This window comes from Lagopus leucura, unplaced genomic scaffold, assembly GCF_019238085.1.
Source record: "Lagopus leucura isolate 7727_CA_CO unplaced genomic scaffold, USGS_WTPT01 Super-Scaffold_100157, whole genome shotgun sequence".
Classification (NCBI taxonomy): domain Eukaryota; kingdom Metazoa; phylum Chordata; class Aves; order Galliformes; family Phasianidae; genus Lagopus; species Lagopus leucura.
This window is the reverse complement of record NW_024962334.1, coordinates 28691569-28709259: the sequence shown is the minus strand read 5'-3', so window position 1 is coordinate 28709259 and position 17691 is coordinate 28691569. Positions and strand designations below refer to the sequence as shown.

The window sequence follows — 17691 nt, the reverse complement described above, 5'->3', positions numbered from 1 at the left end:
TATTTATGGAGCCGTGGTATCAAATGCTGCTTTTAGCAGTGTTGCTAATAAGTCCATAGCAGTTTCTTTGTTCAGTGCCAAAGCAGAGAATCGCTTCTCTTGGTTGACTTTATAAGAATTTTTCTTTAGACTTTAAAGTGATACATGTTAACAGAATTATGGTTTTATGCTTTAAGTTGGAACTTTTATTTGGGAATGACAGAGTAGTGAAACAGACTCTTATTTTAAATATGGAGATTGAATGTTTGAAATTCTGAAACAATAGTGGAGGGATATAGTAAGCAAACACTGCATTTAGTTTTTCCTGTACTCTTTGATATAAAAGGTTGTAAGGATACTTTTGGTTGTTATAAATGTTACAATAATAGTAACAACAAGTGGTACAATAAAGGCTATGATATAGCTCTTTTTTCTTCGTAGAACTTAAAAATGCAGCAAATAGATCTGCCTACCAAACAGAAGTCTTTGTCATATCAAACTCTGCTAGAGTCTCATTGTATTTAGGTAAAATATTTGAAAACCGCCATTTTCGTATTGTCATTTTTTTATACTGCAATGTTTTTGTAATACAGCAAATTAAAAAATAGCCTAAGAATTTTATATGCTGAGTTTATGCAAACCCAGAGAACAGTGCACAGTGCAGCTGGGAGCTGATGAGCCAGCCTTAAAGCCTTTCCTGTATGCAGCTTCCCAGTCCTTGAGGCCATGAACTGGCTGGGCCTTCCAGGCCCCATCTCTTTTGGGAGGATACACATGTATTGCACACCCTTTACTTTCAAACACAAGAGAGGAGAGGTTGAAAGAGCAAACTATATTTCCTTTCTGAGATGAATTTCTGCCTGGTTCCGGTGCTAGCCTTGTTAGCTTACTGTCCTCTGAGAGCACGTAATGGATTGGAAGCCTCTAACAGAAAAGAAAAAAAAACAAAAACAAAAGCCAACCAACACAGCCCAGGCCCCTTTCAGCCATTCTCAGATGCAGAAGTTTGCTGTATCAGCTCATGTTTTGTCCTTTTTCTCCTTCAGCCGAAGCAGGACCTCCTTTGAACTCTGAAGTGGTTGGTCTGTTTGCTGGGAGCTGAGCTGGCAACCACAGGCAGGCAGACCTGGAATATAGAGTAAGCACTCGGCAGCTTGAGAGAGGCAACAGCTGTTGGGTGTTGGTTTCTTCTGACTTCCCGAGGTGCTGGGAGGCATCTCTTACTGGCAGTGTATAAAGGCAGCTTTGCCCCTCTGTACCCACAGGGTATTTGTACTGACACATTTAATGTCTGATGCAGAAAAGAAAATCACGCTGTGGCCCACCAAATTTTGTGAGGCGTAAGAGGCTGAGTGAGAAAGATGAATGTCCTTTTGGATATTGAATGAGGCTGGAAGACATTAGCACAATTTATAGTATCCTTTATTTTAAACAGGGAGATGTTTTCTGGATTAGTTTTGACCCTGTCACTTCTCTCCTTGTGTTCTCCCAGAGATTGGTTTCTTGCTATCACATCAAATATAAGCTGTTTGCCTTCACCTGAAGTGCTTTCATGCACTGTCCCCATTCCATCATATTTAATTTTCTTCTGATAATATGATGATTATAGTTGCATTAGCCATTTGGTAAATTTTCAATACCTCTTGCTGATTCTTGATTTTGGGAAAAGTTCCTCTTCTCTGTTCAAAGCCATATCATTGCTCTGTTTTTAATCCTTAAAATTCTTGCTTTCCTTTGACTCTGAAAATCTTGAGATTTGAAGAGTGGTCCTTATATGTAGAGTAGTATGCAATTGTATTTCTTTGTTCATCTTTCTGTATCATGTCTGTATCATATATAGCCCTTGAGTGTGTACGTAGGCTTTAGGATTTTTTTTTAGGGGAGCAGATGTCAGTTTCGCAGTACTTGCTGCATATTCCTGAATTTGCCAGATGTTATGGTAATGTGCATAATATTTTGAGCAGTGTGCTTCTTTTATATTATTCATTTTTGAAGATTGTTCTACCATGTACTATATTCGTACTACATCAAAAAATAAACAGGCTGCTCAGCGTGCAGTAAACTAACGAAATTTAAATTTTTGCCATTTCTGTACTGCAGCCACCCCACTCAGGCTGTCAGTTCTCCCATCCATTCCCAGCCCCCTGCCCAAGTACATACAGATTTCTGCTTCAGGATCTCAGCACTCTCACTGTGCTCCAGCCTCTTAGATTCCCTCAGGGCCCCGTAATCTCCCACATGACTCTTAGCAGCCTCCCTTGCCCATAGGCAGGTTTGTTTAATGTGCCAGGTGGGGCAAGAGGCAGCATGCTCTGCAGCTGACAGAAGCTACCCATGTGCTAAGTTCCAGAAATGAGTACACTGCAATTGATGCTGATACCTCCTAATTCTGAATCATGCAAGAAGTTTTTTGTGCAGTTTCGCTCTTTGAGGGCACCAGTGGGATCTGCGTTATTGGTTTGCATGAAGATTTGAGGAAAAGGATGTACTTCAGGCATTTTTTTCTTGTCTGGTTTGTAGTCTCAGGAGCTGTTGGTAGTCGATAGGGATTAGCAGATACTATAACATCATAAGCTTTCCTCATTAACGAATGTGACTGAAAGTCATTCTCTCAAGTTATTCTTAAGATCCCAGCTCTTGAAAGCTTTGGGCTTTATTTTGTTTTTATGTAGAGGGTAATATGAACTGCTGGTTTATTGAGAATAGAAAGTTTTTCCATTATTTTTACAGTATTTTATTAAAGCCTAAAGCTGTTTAATATTTACAGTAGCATAGCTGCTTATGTACCTGGAAGCAGGCTAATTTAAAGCACCAGAAGCTGTGACATGGTAATATGAACATACAGGGGCTTTCTTGAAGAACATGAATATAGTATCTGCATGCTTATGTTATAAAATAGGGACAACAGAAAGATACCAAATGCTGCAGTATTCATGTTGGGTTTTGGTTTGCCTGTACAACAGGCGTGCTTCTGCTTTCAGAATGCCTGTTCATCCCTTGTAGTGTGAACATCCAGCTGCTTCACAGGGGCTTGCCCCTGACCTGAGGGGAGAACACAGGGCACCATGCCCAGCATGCTGGGTCAGCTGCTGTAGCAGACCCGTGGTGCCATCAAGCAGCAGGACACAAATACTCCAAAATGGAGATTGCTTCACTGGAATTTTGAAGGAAAAGGGGACTAAAATAGAGGCCACCATAGCCATTGTATTCCTTGTAGGATGGCCCAGACTGCCATCCTACCCAGGTGATGTGTGGGTGTTTTCCCTTGCCTTCCCCAAGTGACCCGTCTGAAGAACTGAAGAGAGGGGACAGTGCAGAACTGCAGAAAGTTGCACTTATGTAGAACAGAATCTGAGCAAACTGCAGCCATACAGGCATGCAAATAAAGGTGTGCAAGTGTGCTTGTCCTGCTCTTTGATACTTTTGCTGTTAATGTGATGTGCAAGTTCACAGTAGTAGTGAAAAGCAGCTCATACAAGGACAACTCTGTGGGAACAAAAGTATAGCATTGCAGCTTTCCCTTAGTTTCCCAAATCCTTCTCACGTGGATTGCATACACATCATGACTCCCTGAGGCTTTCTGCAGCTTTAGACCCCTTACATTCATCTGATTTTTTTCTGTTTAGAGCTGCCCTGGGCACCAGTAACTGCAGACAAGCAAATGCAGAAGGTTGAGGTAGTCCTTTTATTTGCCAAGTAGTCATTATACTTGTTGAGTAGAATATAAGGCAGTGAGTACATAGAAGCTCCTGTCCTGTCTGACTGTATGTTCCCAACACAATTAATTCCAGTGTTGTATCATGCTGTGCCTGGCATATTTGCATCTCAGAGTGTATGCTGTGGGGGAAGGATCTGGCATGCAGTGGTCTGCGTGTGGTGACTCGTGCACAACAGACCTCCAGAAGGTTCACTGTGCTACCAGCTGCCGCCTGGTGCTGAGTCCCCTTTCTGTCCCTCTGACACAAAACACAGCATGCTCATTCAGATGGCCCTATAAGCTTCTCCTGTTTTATCTCGTGAGTTGAGATGCTGTGCTTGCCCAGTCTTCATGTAACTCAGTCTGCTGGTCCCTCACATCAGGTAAAGACAAGAGACTGTAGAGCACAACAACTGGCAGTGCTGCCTGGCACCGTGTGGACCCAGTCACTGTTGTTCTGCAGCTGTTGTTTTAAAAATGAGCTTGGTGTTCTAAAGAATCTCCTTAGCAGAATGGCTAGGATGGGGCTGTAGTGATTCCTATGTTTGTGTGTGTGATCTGGCTGGCACAAAAAAACCCACCTACATGTGCATAGGTACTTCAAGCGTATTTTACTTGGTGTTCTTTAAGTAACAGTTAAACTGAGGTCTGGTTTCTTGCGTACTTTTGAAGAATTTTACCTCTATTGAAGGGCTTGTCTTTGGTTGTACTATGTTTTGAAATCACTTCTAATTTCTTACTTGCTTCTCAAGCAGTGGAAATTCACTTTTCATCCATGTCTGTTAATATAGATGTATCTTGGCCCTCTTTATGTTTCAAGAGTATCTGTAATAAAAATACTCGATAGGGAAATAATCTGTGAATAATTGGGAATTTGTGTGTATCCTACCTATAAGGACTTCAGGAATTTGTGAGCAGAGGTTTTAGGCCCTAAGTACTCTTCACGTGCGCGCTTACAGTGCTGCAGCTCTGGGTTAATTCATCTGGGAAAGAGTGCTTTACAAAATAACTAACATACTGTTTGTCTTTTTAGGCTGTGAAGCATGTTACAGAACCTCATGACAAGTGGATGAAGGGGAAAGGAAAAAGTGCCATTGATAGCTAGAATAGCAACATGGGAAATACAACCACCAAATTCCGCAAAGCTCTTATAAATGGAGATGAAAATCTGGCCTGCCAAATATATGAGAGTAACCCTCAACTAAAAGAAACTCTTGACCCAAATACTTCGTATGGAGAAACTTACCAGCACAATACTCCACTCCATTATGCTGCTAGGCATGGAATGAACCGTATCCTGGGGTGAGTGCAATTCAGTATTTTGTTTGTCTGATCTAAGGAATAAATACTGTGTGTGTGCATATGAACATATTTATGTACGTATGTTGCAGCAGAATTGGTGACATTTTTAAATAGTAATAGAAAACATGCAAATTAGTCTATAATCCCAGTCTGGTATAACAGATTTTAATTTTATTTTTCATCTTTGTTCTCTCTCCATAACATCATTGTAGACAATTTCAGATTGTTTCCTGACAACTCCTATGCCACAGCTCTTTGAAAATAATGACTATTTTACTGTTCTTGATCACAGATTGGTGTGTGTTGGAAGAAACCTTTGTGTTTTCCTGTTTGAAAAGAGTCTGTTTGTGTCATAACTAACAGATGCCATACTGATTACATAGACTTTCAGATGGGACAATATGTATTTATTCTTTTTTTACCCAATTTTATTTTCCATTTTGGACAATAGCAGCAAACTTGAATATGAGTAAATGTATTATTGTTGGTCAATATATACAGCTGTATTGTAGCTACTCCCATCCTTGCCTATTTTTGTCAGTGCTCTAACACCAATTAAAGATTAACAACGTGGAGTTTCACATCTTATCCATGTCCAGAGATCATAGGTACAAGCTGTTCCAGCCTAGTATATTATAAATTTAATTCTGAGTAAACATTGCTAAACCTTTTCTTTAGTAGGTAATTGTGGTTTAACCCAGCTAATCCCCAAGCAGGGGCTGTCCACCCAGCCAACTCCCCATCGTTTTTCAAGGTTTTTTTGTGTGATGTCATATGGTATGGAACATCCCTCTGACCCGTTTAACTCAGCTGTCCTGGTTCTGTCGCTTCCCAGCACCTTGTGCTCCCCCTCAGCCCCTCTCACTGGCAGGACAGTAGGAGAAGCTGAAAAATGTGAATGTCATTGGTTCCTCACAGCACCACTTAGCAACAAGTAGAACATCTCTGTACTGTCAACATTGTTTTCCTCCTAAAGCCAAGGCATAGCATCATACCAAACACTATGAAAGAATAAACAACTCTGTCTCAGATGAAACCAGGTCAATAATGAGTTAGAGAGAATTTCATTAATAGCCTCCTACTTACACTAGGAAATGGGACAGAGACCTATGTTGAACTGTCCTGCTGTTAATACACATTTTATCTCTGTGCTTATATCTACAACTGATGTGCCTGTGGTTTGCTCTATGCTGAAACTGCTACTCACTTGCCAGGCCTGCTGCTATATTTTTTCTTCAGTTTTTTATGCTGCATGATTTCTCTGCCTTGATTTTTTGCTGAATACTTTTCTTTCCCACTTAATTGATCTTTTAATTTCACCGTTGAATCATTTTCTAATTTCCTAACATCCTCAGAACATTCTCATTTCTCGTTCTCAGTTGTAAAAGAATTCTAAATAAACATTATATAAAATAGCATCCAGATCGTATTTACGTTTTATGTGATTTTTCTCTCTGAAATGTACAGGTTGGTTCTCTCAGTTTAAGAAAATGCAGCCTCATTAAAAGAATATATGAAGTTGTTTGCATACACAGGAAGAAATGGAGTCATAATTAGTGACTGCTGAGCAATCCATTAGTTAATTTATATTTTGCCATTATGATGAGATCTAGAATAGCTGCTTTGCATTAGAAATAATCAGTAATTTAGAAATGACATTTTACTTCTAGCTACATGGCTTCTAAGTCTCACAAGAAAACCCAGTTTTATTTTGTGCACGTTATAAACAAATGATGAATCATTCATTTTCCTAGTTTGTGTCCAAGATTTGCAGTACGTTTTTTTGCTAATAAATATTGTGAAGGTACCTGTGTTTGCTAGAGCCTGCTACTAAAAACCTGTACTGCTGGAATTATGGTTTTATTGAGGTTCTTTTTCCCACTCGCTTTTCTGCTGTCCTTGTAACCAATTTGTTCAGAAATCATCTGTGACAGATACCACACACACACACACACACAAAAAAAAAAAAAAAAAAAAAAAAAAAAAAAGCCTTTTTATGTGAAAGAAGTAGTAAGACTTGCAGTGTGCTTTTTTATGAAGCTAATGCTAGGAAGGATACAAGTGATTCCCAGTCAAGTCTCTTCTTGTGGATACAGGTAGTGATTAAATAAATTGAATATTGAAATGAATACTTTGATTTACTGATGGGGTACAGTAGCTAGATATAAATGATTTTTAAACTGTATATGTTTTGAGAGAGATTTGCTATTATGGGCTATCCATAATACTACAGTATTTATTTAGGGAACATTTTGAATATTCGGGAATCTGTGGCTACACTTACTTGTAGTTCAAACTCTACGCAGTATCTTGTATACTGTATCATTCTGTTTTTTTTCCATAGGCTGATATTCATGTTACAGTAGATGGATATTAACTAAATATTAACTAACATGCCTATATTCATTTTGTGAAATTTTCTCAAAGCAGAGTAGTGTGATGCATTTGGCAATACACTTGTTGAAAGGTAGAATATGTTAAAATAGATGCTGTGGGATGCTCAGAAATAGCCTGTCGGACAGTGCTATTGCCCAGTACTAAAACAAATGGACAGAATCTCTGATTGTCTGGTAGCTGGTGGTGGCAGTTGAAAGGCTCCGTGAAAGTACAGACACCATGTTTTTAATGAAAGAGAGCTGAGGACATCCTGGTATAATAACCTCAAAGTGAAGAAACAGAAGAATCTGGAGAAGAGGTTAAAGGCTCTTGAAGCAAAACTGCTGATCTACCTTTATATAATTCAGCATGAACTTTACTGACAGAAAGTTACGCTCATAAAAATTCCTCAGATGTTTTTAACCATACAGTTGTTTTACACCAGGTCAGCAATCTGAGTCATCCAGCTGCTATGCTTTTCATCTAGTTTTTACAGTCTAGAAAGTGCGTGTAGCATATAACCAGACAGTAGCCTCACACTTATGTGTAGAACTCTGTAAATGAGCAATTAATTTATTTTCGTTTTTCTAGATTCTCCAAGAATGTGTTAAAATACTAGGTTTGTATCTGTGATAATTTTTCATGAGTATCATAGAAAGCTTTGATATATTAAAAAAGTTGAAATAAAAAAGGGAAAATAGTTAGGCATTCAGTTAATATAAAACTTTTATTTGGTCTACAGCCCAAAATAATGTTTACTCTGACTGATCACTTTCTTTTACTGAGCATTTAATGTTTAAAAAACAAAAACTGCTGGTTGTGACTAATTAGCACGAACGAGAACGTTCATAGTGCTGCATGAAATTTCCAAAGGCTGTGTAGGATTCAATGATTCCCAGTGGCTCATTTTGTCTGCCCAATCAGGACATGAAAGCAGGTGGCTGGTTGTTCTGTTTGCCCATGCCCTGTGCCTGGTCACTGCTTTCCATTCTGGCCTCATTAAATGCTATTTTTAAGTGTTGCTCTGTGTGCATGTTTTTTATAGAGGCCTAAGCACCAACAGCTGAAGTCCCTGAGCCTGTGGTGGCAGCAAGCTGGAAAGAGCAGAACACATGCATGGTATATCACAATGTCAGTGTACCATCACTAATGGGGATCAAGCTGGAGGAGCCAGCAAGTAGGATCGGTGCCCTGGAAGCTTTGTGTAGGGAGGCAGCCTCAAGCGTGCAGGTCAGCCAGGAGGCCAAGAGATCAGTCTGCGTATGTGCATGTGCTTAAGTGCATGAGGTGCTGGGAGTTTTTGAGTGTCTGCAGCAGGGGACCTGTGTCACATGTGCATGGGTGTGTGAGGTAATTGGAAGAACCAGGCCATGAAAAATGCCAGTTATGGGATCAACGTATCCCACGCTGCTCACTGAAGGGATCAAAACTGTTCAGTTGTATATTTTGCCCACTGTTGGACCTTCATCCTGCTCATCAACAGAGTGGAATGGAATAAGGATCACTGATCGTGTTTGTGGTCACATGAGTGCTGAGTGTTTCTGTCTGTGTGGATCTACATATGCTGCACATGTATTGCATTCATGTGCATGAATGTGTTATGTGCATGGCCTCACCGATGTCTAAGCCTACTTCTGGCTCCCCACACAGCAACCTTCCTTCCCATGAGCTGCTGGATTTGGCAGCCCCAATCAGCCCGGGGCCTTTTATTAAAAATGGAAAGGAGCAAAGAAAAAATACACCTTAACATCTCTCTAGAAAACTAGATTATTTTCCATTTTGGAAGGACTAAAAATTTAAGTTTTCTTTCTTGGACTATATTGTAAATATCACAGCAACAATTTGAGTGTCACTGGCTCATTTGGAGCAGTTACTACTGGTCCTAAGCAGAACACCAGGGGAAGTCAATAGAAGCAGTGAGACAGCAATAGCTTGTGAAGATAATTTTTTCCAGAGTGGTAAAAGCAAAGGTTTCCAGTTACAGAAGAGTCTGGAAATTGGGATTAGTCCTGCTGAAACAAAGTATTTTTCTCCTCTAGTTACAGATGCTACTGTTGAGTGTATTTAGATACTGTTTCTCCTTGTTACTGGGATTTTCTGCAACTTTTATAAAACCAAAAGCATTAGGTTATGTGCTCTTCCCTGCAGTTAGAGACTGTTTATGTTTTGTTATTCAGATTATAATCTGTTTCCATATTATTATTCTCCTTTTCCTTTTCTTGAAAATCAAATACTGTAAAAATAAGATCCCTTATTGGTGAGATGAGATGTATGAATGCAGTACATTTATGAAGACTCTTTATTCTGTGTTATCTGTTTTCCTTAATAAAATCCTGTGATTATTTGACCACAGGCAAAGTAAAATTACATTTGTGCTGTAAAGAAGAAGAGTATAGCTCTGGTCCTTTGCACCAGGATGACTAAGTTAGTTTTGTTACCATGTAGTGATTGTGAAGGTGGCTGGTACCTGCTGGATCACTGTGTCAAGTAGCTCAACCCTGGAGTTGGGCACACCTGGCTTCCTCAGCAGACAGGTCTGCTGGTTCAGTGGTTACAGAAATGATGGCTGGGAGATTTGGAGTGTCTGATAAGCAGAAATCTGCCAGTGTCTCATTGCTAAATGCTATATCCAGCTAACGTATTCAGTGACATTATATATAGACTGTGAATGAGTCAATGTTTAAAATTCATACATTTTCCAATTTAAATAAAATCACTTCATTGAGACACTTAAGGAAAATGAAAAGCCTCTTCTATTGATGTCATTAAACATCGAGCAACATGCAGATTGAACGGGTTTTTCTGGAGAATAGGAGAAAGAGAGAGAGGAAGATGAGACAATCTTTGTTATACATTCATATTTTGTAGAAAGAATAAAAGGGATAAAAAGCCTGCTAGTACTGGCTGTGTAATTTCATCATTGCTGCTATATAAATAATATCAACACTAGATGTCATACACTGCAAGGTGATTTACATGCTGCTAGGAAGATAATAGTCCCTGCACAGAAATACAAAGCTTTGTGTTTAAATGGTAAAGATGAGCCCATTCCTTCGTAGTTTCATGGTTATTATTTCATCTGACATTTTTTTAAAACCAATCTAAAATAATCTCGGTTACTTGAGAAGAGCATTCTACGTGGGTAGTCTTTTTAGAAAAAAACTGATTCAAAGGATGTATTTGGAAAGAAAGCTTGGCAACCTTGCACATAGCAGGGGGTTTGAAACTAGATGACCACCGTGGTCCTTTTCAACCCAGGCAATTCTACGAGCCTCTAAAAGCTGAGAAGATCACACCGAAGTTAGGGAATTGCTTCTAGGTCTAAAGAAATGACTAGGATGAGGGGCCAGAGAAAGCAATGAAAATCATACAGATTTTGCATTACAGAAGACTTCTAGTCACAAAAGTGGCTGGTAAGCAGCCAGTTCTGTTGGAAGCTGCTTCTAATTTGGCACACTACTCTTTTTCTTTTAAAATCTTACTTAAAATACTGAAATGGAAGCTAGAAGTGGCATGGAATCATGGAAGCAGCATTTCTAGTTGTCCAAGAGGCCACGCTGAGATCAATCAGAAATAAAATCCAGCCATTCAGCAGTTAAAGGTAACTTAAGGATGTTGTTACCTTCTTGTACAAGGAATGATTTAATTCTGTGTTTTGGTGCTGCTGTCCCTTCTAACAGGCTTTAGAACCTTGTATAAAGCATGATTGCTTTTGGTGCACTTAAAGGATTGACCAAGTTTTGTGTTCATTGCTTTTAGCATAGTGCTCCACAATTCCTTTGTATTCCTTTGACACTCCTGCATTGTCCCTCTTGGTCTTCTTTGCTGTACCAAGCTAAAGGTTACTTCTGCAGAAAGTCATACTCTGTCTTAATAGTTGGCACAAAGCCACTACAACTTTTCAATATATTTGCTTCTTTTTAGTTAGGAAAACAACAGGTTCTGGTTGATGCATATCTATGTAATACCTTTCTTAAATGTCTTTAAGTGGTAGGATGCTATGTTAACGTGAGTCAGTCCAGCTGCAGTCAGACCAGCTGGTGACCTACTTTTAGTTACCTCAGTAATCTTTTTGAAAGCAAGGTATTTGGGAAGGCACTAATTGAAATTGCAGCAATACAGTGGAAAAGATTCTGAGGCTTTATTGAGTTGGTTTAAAAGAAATTGAAGACAATGCTTGAGTTCTAGGCAGTATTTTTGTACTGGACATTACGTTAAGCCCGTAAGTGGAACAGCAAATGTTGGCAGAGCCAAAGAATTTCATTTGAACCTTTGGTTGCTCTGAGATATGATTTATATGCACCAAGCTCTGGACTTGATCCTGAAATGAATGGTTATCTATGAAAATCTGTAGAAATTGTTTGAGTACTCAGGAAATGGATTTAATTTATTTTGCCAGATGCTCTTGATAGGAGTCATATGAATGGGAAAAATGGAAGGCATTTCTGATTAGGAAAAATACAAGATCTGGAGCTAGAGTGAAGTCCTTGACATAAGAGATCTTAAAATGTCTGTGAAGACTTCAAATTTCAGAATGAATAATTAACTCTTTGCAGACTTCCATCAGCAATGCAGTATCCATGCCAGCCTCTCCACTGATTCCCATGTTTTGCCAGTAGCCCAAACTGCAGCTGGTATAACCTTAGTCCTTACTTTAACAGAATATTATTAGTGTTAGTAACACTGCACTCTGGCAGTGTTAATAACAGTTCTTAGGCAAGGAGTAAGTTGAATTTAAGGCTTATAAAAAGTCAGGATAATAGTTCCATGGTGTTTTGTTGTTGGAGTTTTGTGGGTTTGTTTGTTGGGGTTTTGTTTGTTTGTTTGTTTGTTTGTTTTTAAATAAATAGGCTGGGTTTAATAATCTATCAGGAGATTCTTTATCGTAGAGTAGAGATAGTCACTGAATCCTACCCAGTTTTTTTTTAAACTACATACGGATCCTTGGACTGTAGGAGAAACATAAGAATCTTGAGGAAAGAGAGGAAAAACCGGTAAATACTAATAAAGAATTTCCTACTACCATCTAATGGATGAAAGTATCAGTAATTGTTGTTACTCTGTGTGGCTGTTAACATCAGGCAAATACTTAAACTTTTCACAATATCATTTAAACCAGTCCATACTTGTGTACAGCTATCAGTCATGACAAAAAGGAATTCTTCAAGTGCTTTCTAGAATAGAAATAGAATAGTTATTTGTACATTTTGGAGGGGTGGAGAGGAAGTACTTCATATTAATGAAGTGTCCATCGTTATTCAAGGTTGACATCAAAGTAACGTGTCAATGTTGACCTGCTGTGTTTGGGAGTTGAATGATGCAGTAACTTGGCTTAATTCATTGCATGAGCATCTTAAATGATTGGGTAAAAATGTTTGGCTCTTTTCTGTATTTTGGTAACTCATGGCTTAACCATACTTGCTCAAAAAGCTGTTTGCTTTCACTTATGCAACGTTAACTCTTTTAATAGTGAGCTGGACTTCACTGGGCTAGCTAACTCAAGGACCAGAAGAAATATTCTGAAGGAGAAGCCTGTGCAGATTAGATTACGTTTTTGCTGTACATCTTGCTTAAAGTAGTGCAACTTGCATTATATTTATATGGTATACTATGTGCCTTGCACTTTCACTTTACAATGGCTTTTATTTTGGTTTTATTTTTGTAATGTATATGTTTTCATGTTTTATGAATGTACATGTATCTATACGTGTACAAATGTGTATAGCTGTAAATAAGTATATTCTGTAGCATCTGCGTAGAGAAACAGGCCATAAATGTTTTCATCCCCACTTTTTATTAAAACCTGATGAAATAGTTGTGTTGATGCTTCTCAGAGTGAGGGAATGTGTCAGTTGTTTATTATTCAAATTCACAGCCTATTTGTCTTGAGTCTCTTGCTGCTTTTGTCCAAATATGGATAGTAGTAGGCGTAAATGTTACAGACGTTTCTTTTTTGCCACTTTTTCAACACTTTTTTTTCATGGGTTTGTCACCTCAAGTTTGGATTCTGTAGAGAGCTACAGCTTGATGCAAAATCTGGAAGCTGTAAAACTAAAGAAAAGTGTGACTGTCTTGTGATTACGTGGTATTTCCCGTATGCAGTGTTTTTTTTTTCACTCTACCAGTACATTTCCAAGCAAAACGTAGCTTTTTATACCTCTGGAGCTACAAGCCAGATCAGATGGGCCTATGGCACTGAGCTTTGGAAGTGTTACACACCAAATACCTTGGTAAAAATGGAGCCCTGTCAAATAATGATCATGTGGTACAAAATCTATTGATTTACCCTTCTTTAGATATTAGTCATCTTCTCTGAACTTAAAGTTGTGGATTTTCAGCTTTGGTTGTTCCTTTGACTTCTGGAAATTATAAAGAAAAGATAGGGATGCTTTTTATGTTTCCAGTGAGGTGATGGTTGCCTTTGCTAGCACTGGTGTTTGTCACACCCATTTATAAGACACAGAAAGTTAGCAACAAACAAGATGAACAAGCAATTGTTCCTATGTAAAATGTTTTTTTTTTTTTTCCACACCAACGATGTTTACAAAACCCACAAAATTGTATTAGAAATTTTGCTTATATTTTAAGTGAACACTGAGAGATGTGTGCAGAAGATGTTTCTCACTGAAGATTTCGTAGAGATGGTTAGACACTTTTACCATGTAGTTTTCACATAAGGGCAGATATTGATATTAGGAGAATGGTCTACTAGAGAGGTGCTTTGGATTTATCTCTAACTGCACAATGACAGTTTAGAAAATTTAAATCCATCCTATGTCTTTTTACTGTTTGTTTAAAATAGAAACCTGCAAGTGGACATTTTAGGTTGATGGTTTGACTTGATGATCTTAAGGGTCTTTTCCTCCCTAAGTAACCCTGTGATTTTATTTTATAACTTCTTAAAACCAGAGTTTTATTATACTTTTCCATGAAGCTTAATTTTATGGTGAAAGAAATTTATAGCAATACTTATTCACTACTAAAGCTGACTTTTAAATTAACTCTTTAGAGAGAATTTTTGGTTTTGAAAAGGTATACTGGCTTGACAGCCCTGAAGTTCTGCATTTATGCAGAGTTTCAGCCTAGGGCTGTTTTCAGAGAACAAGTGTAGTGCAACCAATTCCACTGCATTTGTATGTGCAGTACTTGAATTTTCTACAATGGCTACCTATACAAATCTAAGCAGTGTAAAAATATTAGGTTACAGCATGCAAGTATTCTAATATGGATTAGATCTCCATATATTTGCATTATTAAATAGAACCATCATAGAGTTGTCGGGAGAAATAGAGTAAGTTTTCTAAATAAGTTTAAGTAAGTTTTAAGAATGTTTTGTAAGAAAAAGTGTATGTGATTTACAGCTTTTACAGGTCACCACAAAAACATTGTGCTGTTCCATAATCAGATGCATTGTAACCTGATTCAGGAGTGAATCACATGTTTTAAAATACCACAGCATGGAATTTAAGCGATGATAAAGTGCTAAATAAAAACAGAAAACAGAAGTGTTACCAAGTCTAGACAGTGATGTTTAGATAGCTAGAGAAACTTCATGTGATTTGGGAGGTGATGATGAAGGCCTTCTGGCAATTACAAAAGCTGAAGCCCAGGTCTTCACTGAATTTTAAAGTGACATTTTACTTTGAGTTAAAGAAGTAGCAGGAGTCATTATGTTGGGTATAAAGCAACTTGAGGTGGGAGGAAAAGATGTGGTTAATGAACACCTGAAAGACACTCCTGACATTTGAAGACTGTGGGTCTGATTAATGCAGCCATCTATCGCATTATGCAGACTAAGTTCAAACTTTGAAATAAATTTTCACTTGATGTAAAAGGCAAAGTACACCCTGCTTGCAGCGCTGAATCCTAGCAGGCTGCTAGGCCTCTGTACCAGGTGAGGCCTTTTGTCTCTGCTCTTCCTTGTGTTTGTCCTCAGGAATTCTTACCAAGTGCTTCTGCATAAGAACTGGCATTTTTGGTATCCTGTTACTTTCCCATAGACTGCTGTAGTAATTGCAGAAGTGATCTGAGCCCGTCTTTATCACAATTTCATCTCAGCTCATTCCACATGAATCTGGGGGAGTCTGCTACCTTCACAAACTTTTTTTTTATATAGAAGCTTGGAAATTGTTTGTTACATCATGGGACAGACAAAAAGTAAAATCAGATGCTAAATTTATCGGAAAGCTAACTTCCAGCTCTTTAGGGAGTTAGACTGCTAAATCCCCTGGGAAACTGTCCTCAAGGACAGGGGAGTGGAGCAGAGCTGGCAGATCTTTAAGGAAGCTTTCCTTAGTGCTCAAGAACTCTCCATCCCCAGGTGTGAGAAGTCAGGAAAATAATGCCAGAGTCCAACATGGATGAACCAGGATCTGCTGGTCAAACTTGAGAGCAAGAAGAAAATGCACAGGCAGTAGATGCAGGGACAGATACCCTGGGAGGATTATAAGGATGCTGGACTGTGTAGGAATGGGGTCATGAAAAACAGCAAGGGAACCATTCTCTATCAAAACTTTCCATAAGATCATAATGGTTTTGTGAAAAGTTGGTTCTGAAGCATTCCTTAGCAGTGTTCCCATGGCCATTTATAAGGAAACAATCTTTCTTCCTTTCAATTTCCTAGCATTCTCCCTCCCTTGAGGAAAAAAAAATTATCTCAATATATTATTATTTTAACATTTATTATATTAATATTATATACCTCAAAAGAATAAGGCAAGTTTGGCTTCGTAGGTCTTGTATGTTATGTCTCATTTCTTCCATTTCAGAACTGGATTGTAATTTCTATAATTCGTTGCTGGCAAGAAGCAGCAGAAAGCTATATTGCCTCAGGAGCTGTCAGGAATCAGATTTGCAATTCCAGGAATCAATCTGTTCTTTTCCTCTCATTTCTCAGCTGATCCTTTTTGTTGCCACAGTTTATTGTCCACTGTGAACAGCAGCTAAAGCATTCTGAGAAAAGACTTGCCAACCCCTATCACCTGTATAGGTGGGCATTTGCATGATAAAAAAAAATGATCTATTTAATCAGTCTTGTGCCTTAATAACACTTCTTGCAATACAGTGCAGAATTTTAGAAAAAACTTGGCCTACAAAAATTTGCCACACTCCAAGAAATCAAGTGGACTGTTGATATTTCGGTAACTCATGCAGATCTTGGCTATTGACTCCAAAAAGAGCTCGACTGGATGTAAATTCTCGTCCAGCTTTTCATAAGGGCGCATGGACTGGTGTGCTGAACAAGGTTCTTGAACAGACTGATTTACTCTTGGTTTCCCAGAATGAAAATAAAAACAATTTGTTGTCTTTGGAAGGCATTAAAAGAGTCATTAAAACAATTTGTGAGCACTGTATGGGGTGTAGATTAATGATTTTTTTTTTACATGTTAACATATCTAATAGAAATTATCGATTAAGAATGTGCGTCTGTCACATAACTTATAAAATCTTGGCAAAAGGAAAAGAAAGCTGTCATAATAGAGCTTTCCCACTTGAAGAAAATGAGAGGAATTGGGTGCTAATTATCTCTCTTCTGTTTCCCTTCCTTTGCAGAACTTTCCTTTTTGTTAGAGATGGTAACCCAAATAAACGGAATGTGCACAATGAGACGTCTATGCACTTACTGTGTATGGGACCGCAGATCATGATCTCAGAAGGAGCTCTTCATCCTCGCCTGACAAGACCCTCCGAAGATGATTGCAGAAGAGCAGACTGCCTGCAAATGATCTTGAAATGGAAGGGAGCAAAGCTGGATGAAGGACAGTATGAACGAGCAGCCATTGATGCCGTTGATAACAAAAAAAATACACCTTTGCATTATGCTGCTGCCTCAGGGATGAAAACCTGTGTCGAGGTAAAAGTTGATATATGATCACAAGTCTTATACTGCTGTCAGTAAATTACATGCAGCGTTTCACAAGGCTGTTTCAAGGAAAACAATCTGGTTGAATTAGCTTTTTAATTAACTTGTATTTTCATTAATTGAAAAAAAATGTCAAAGCTAAGCAGCTCGGAATACACATACACTGTGTAGAAGACAAAGAAAAATGGATTACTTTTATATTGGCTTTATGACATAAACTCTTCAGCACAAAATAAACTGATATAGGCTTATAAACGTTGGAAATAATTACAAGTCTGTAACACTGGTGAAGAGGCTTTAAAAGTAGGCCTAGGAATTACCTGTACGTATAAAGAGAAGTGAAGTAACTACCTAAGGGAAAATTAAAGTTCTAATGCCGTCCATGTTTCAGGAACAGGTCTTTAATTCGCAGTGCCCAGCTTTTTTATAGGATGCCTTACATCACTGCTAGCATACATCAATATAATTACCTTTT

General features: G+C 38.4%; 1 protein-coding gene across 2 annotated transcripts in view; it reads left to right on the top strand.

Moving 5' to 3' along the window:
• The window catches only part of ANKIB1 (ankyrin repeat and IBR domain containing 1), an 87609-nt gene that overhangs the window by 23650 nt on the left and 46268 nt on the right, over positions 1 to 17691 (top strand). For both annotated transcript variants that reach the window (XM_042888427.1, XM_042888426.1), the window contains exons 2-3: positions 4710 to 4978; positions 16907 to 17207. In XM_042888427.1, the coding sequence (XP_042744361.1) occupies positions 4791 to 4978; positions 16907 to 17207 (489 nt within the window). In that variant the 5' untranslated portion in view covers positions 4710 to 4790. The remainder of the gene's footprint in view (positions 1 to 4709; positions 4979 to 16906; positions 17208 to 17691) is intronic.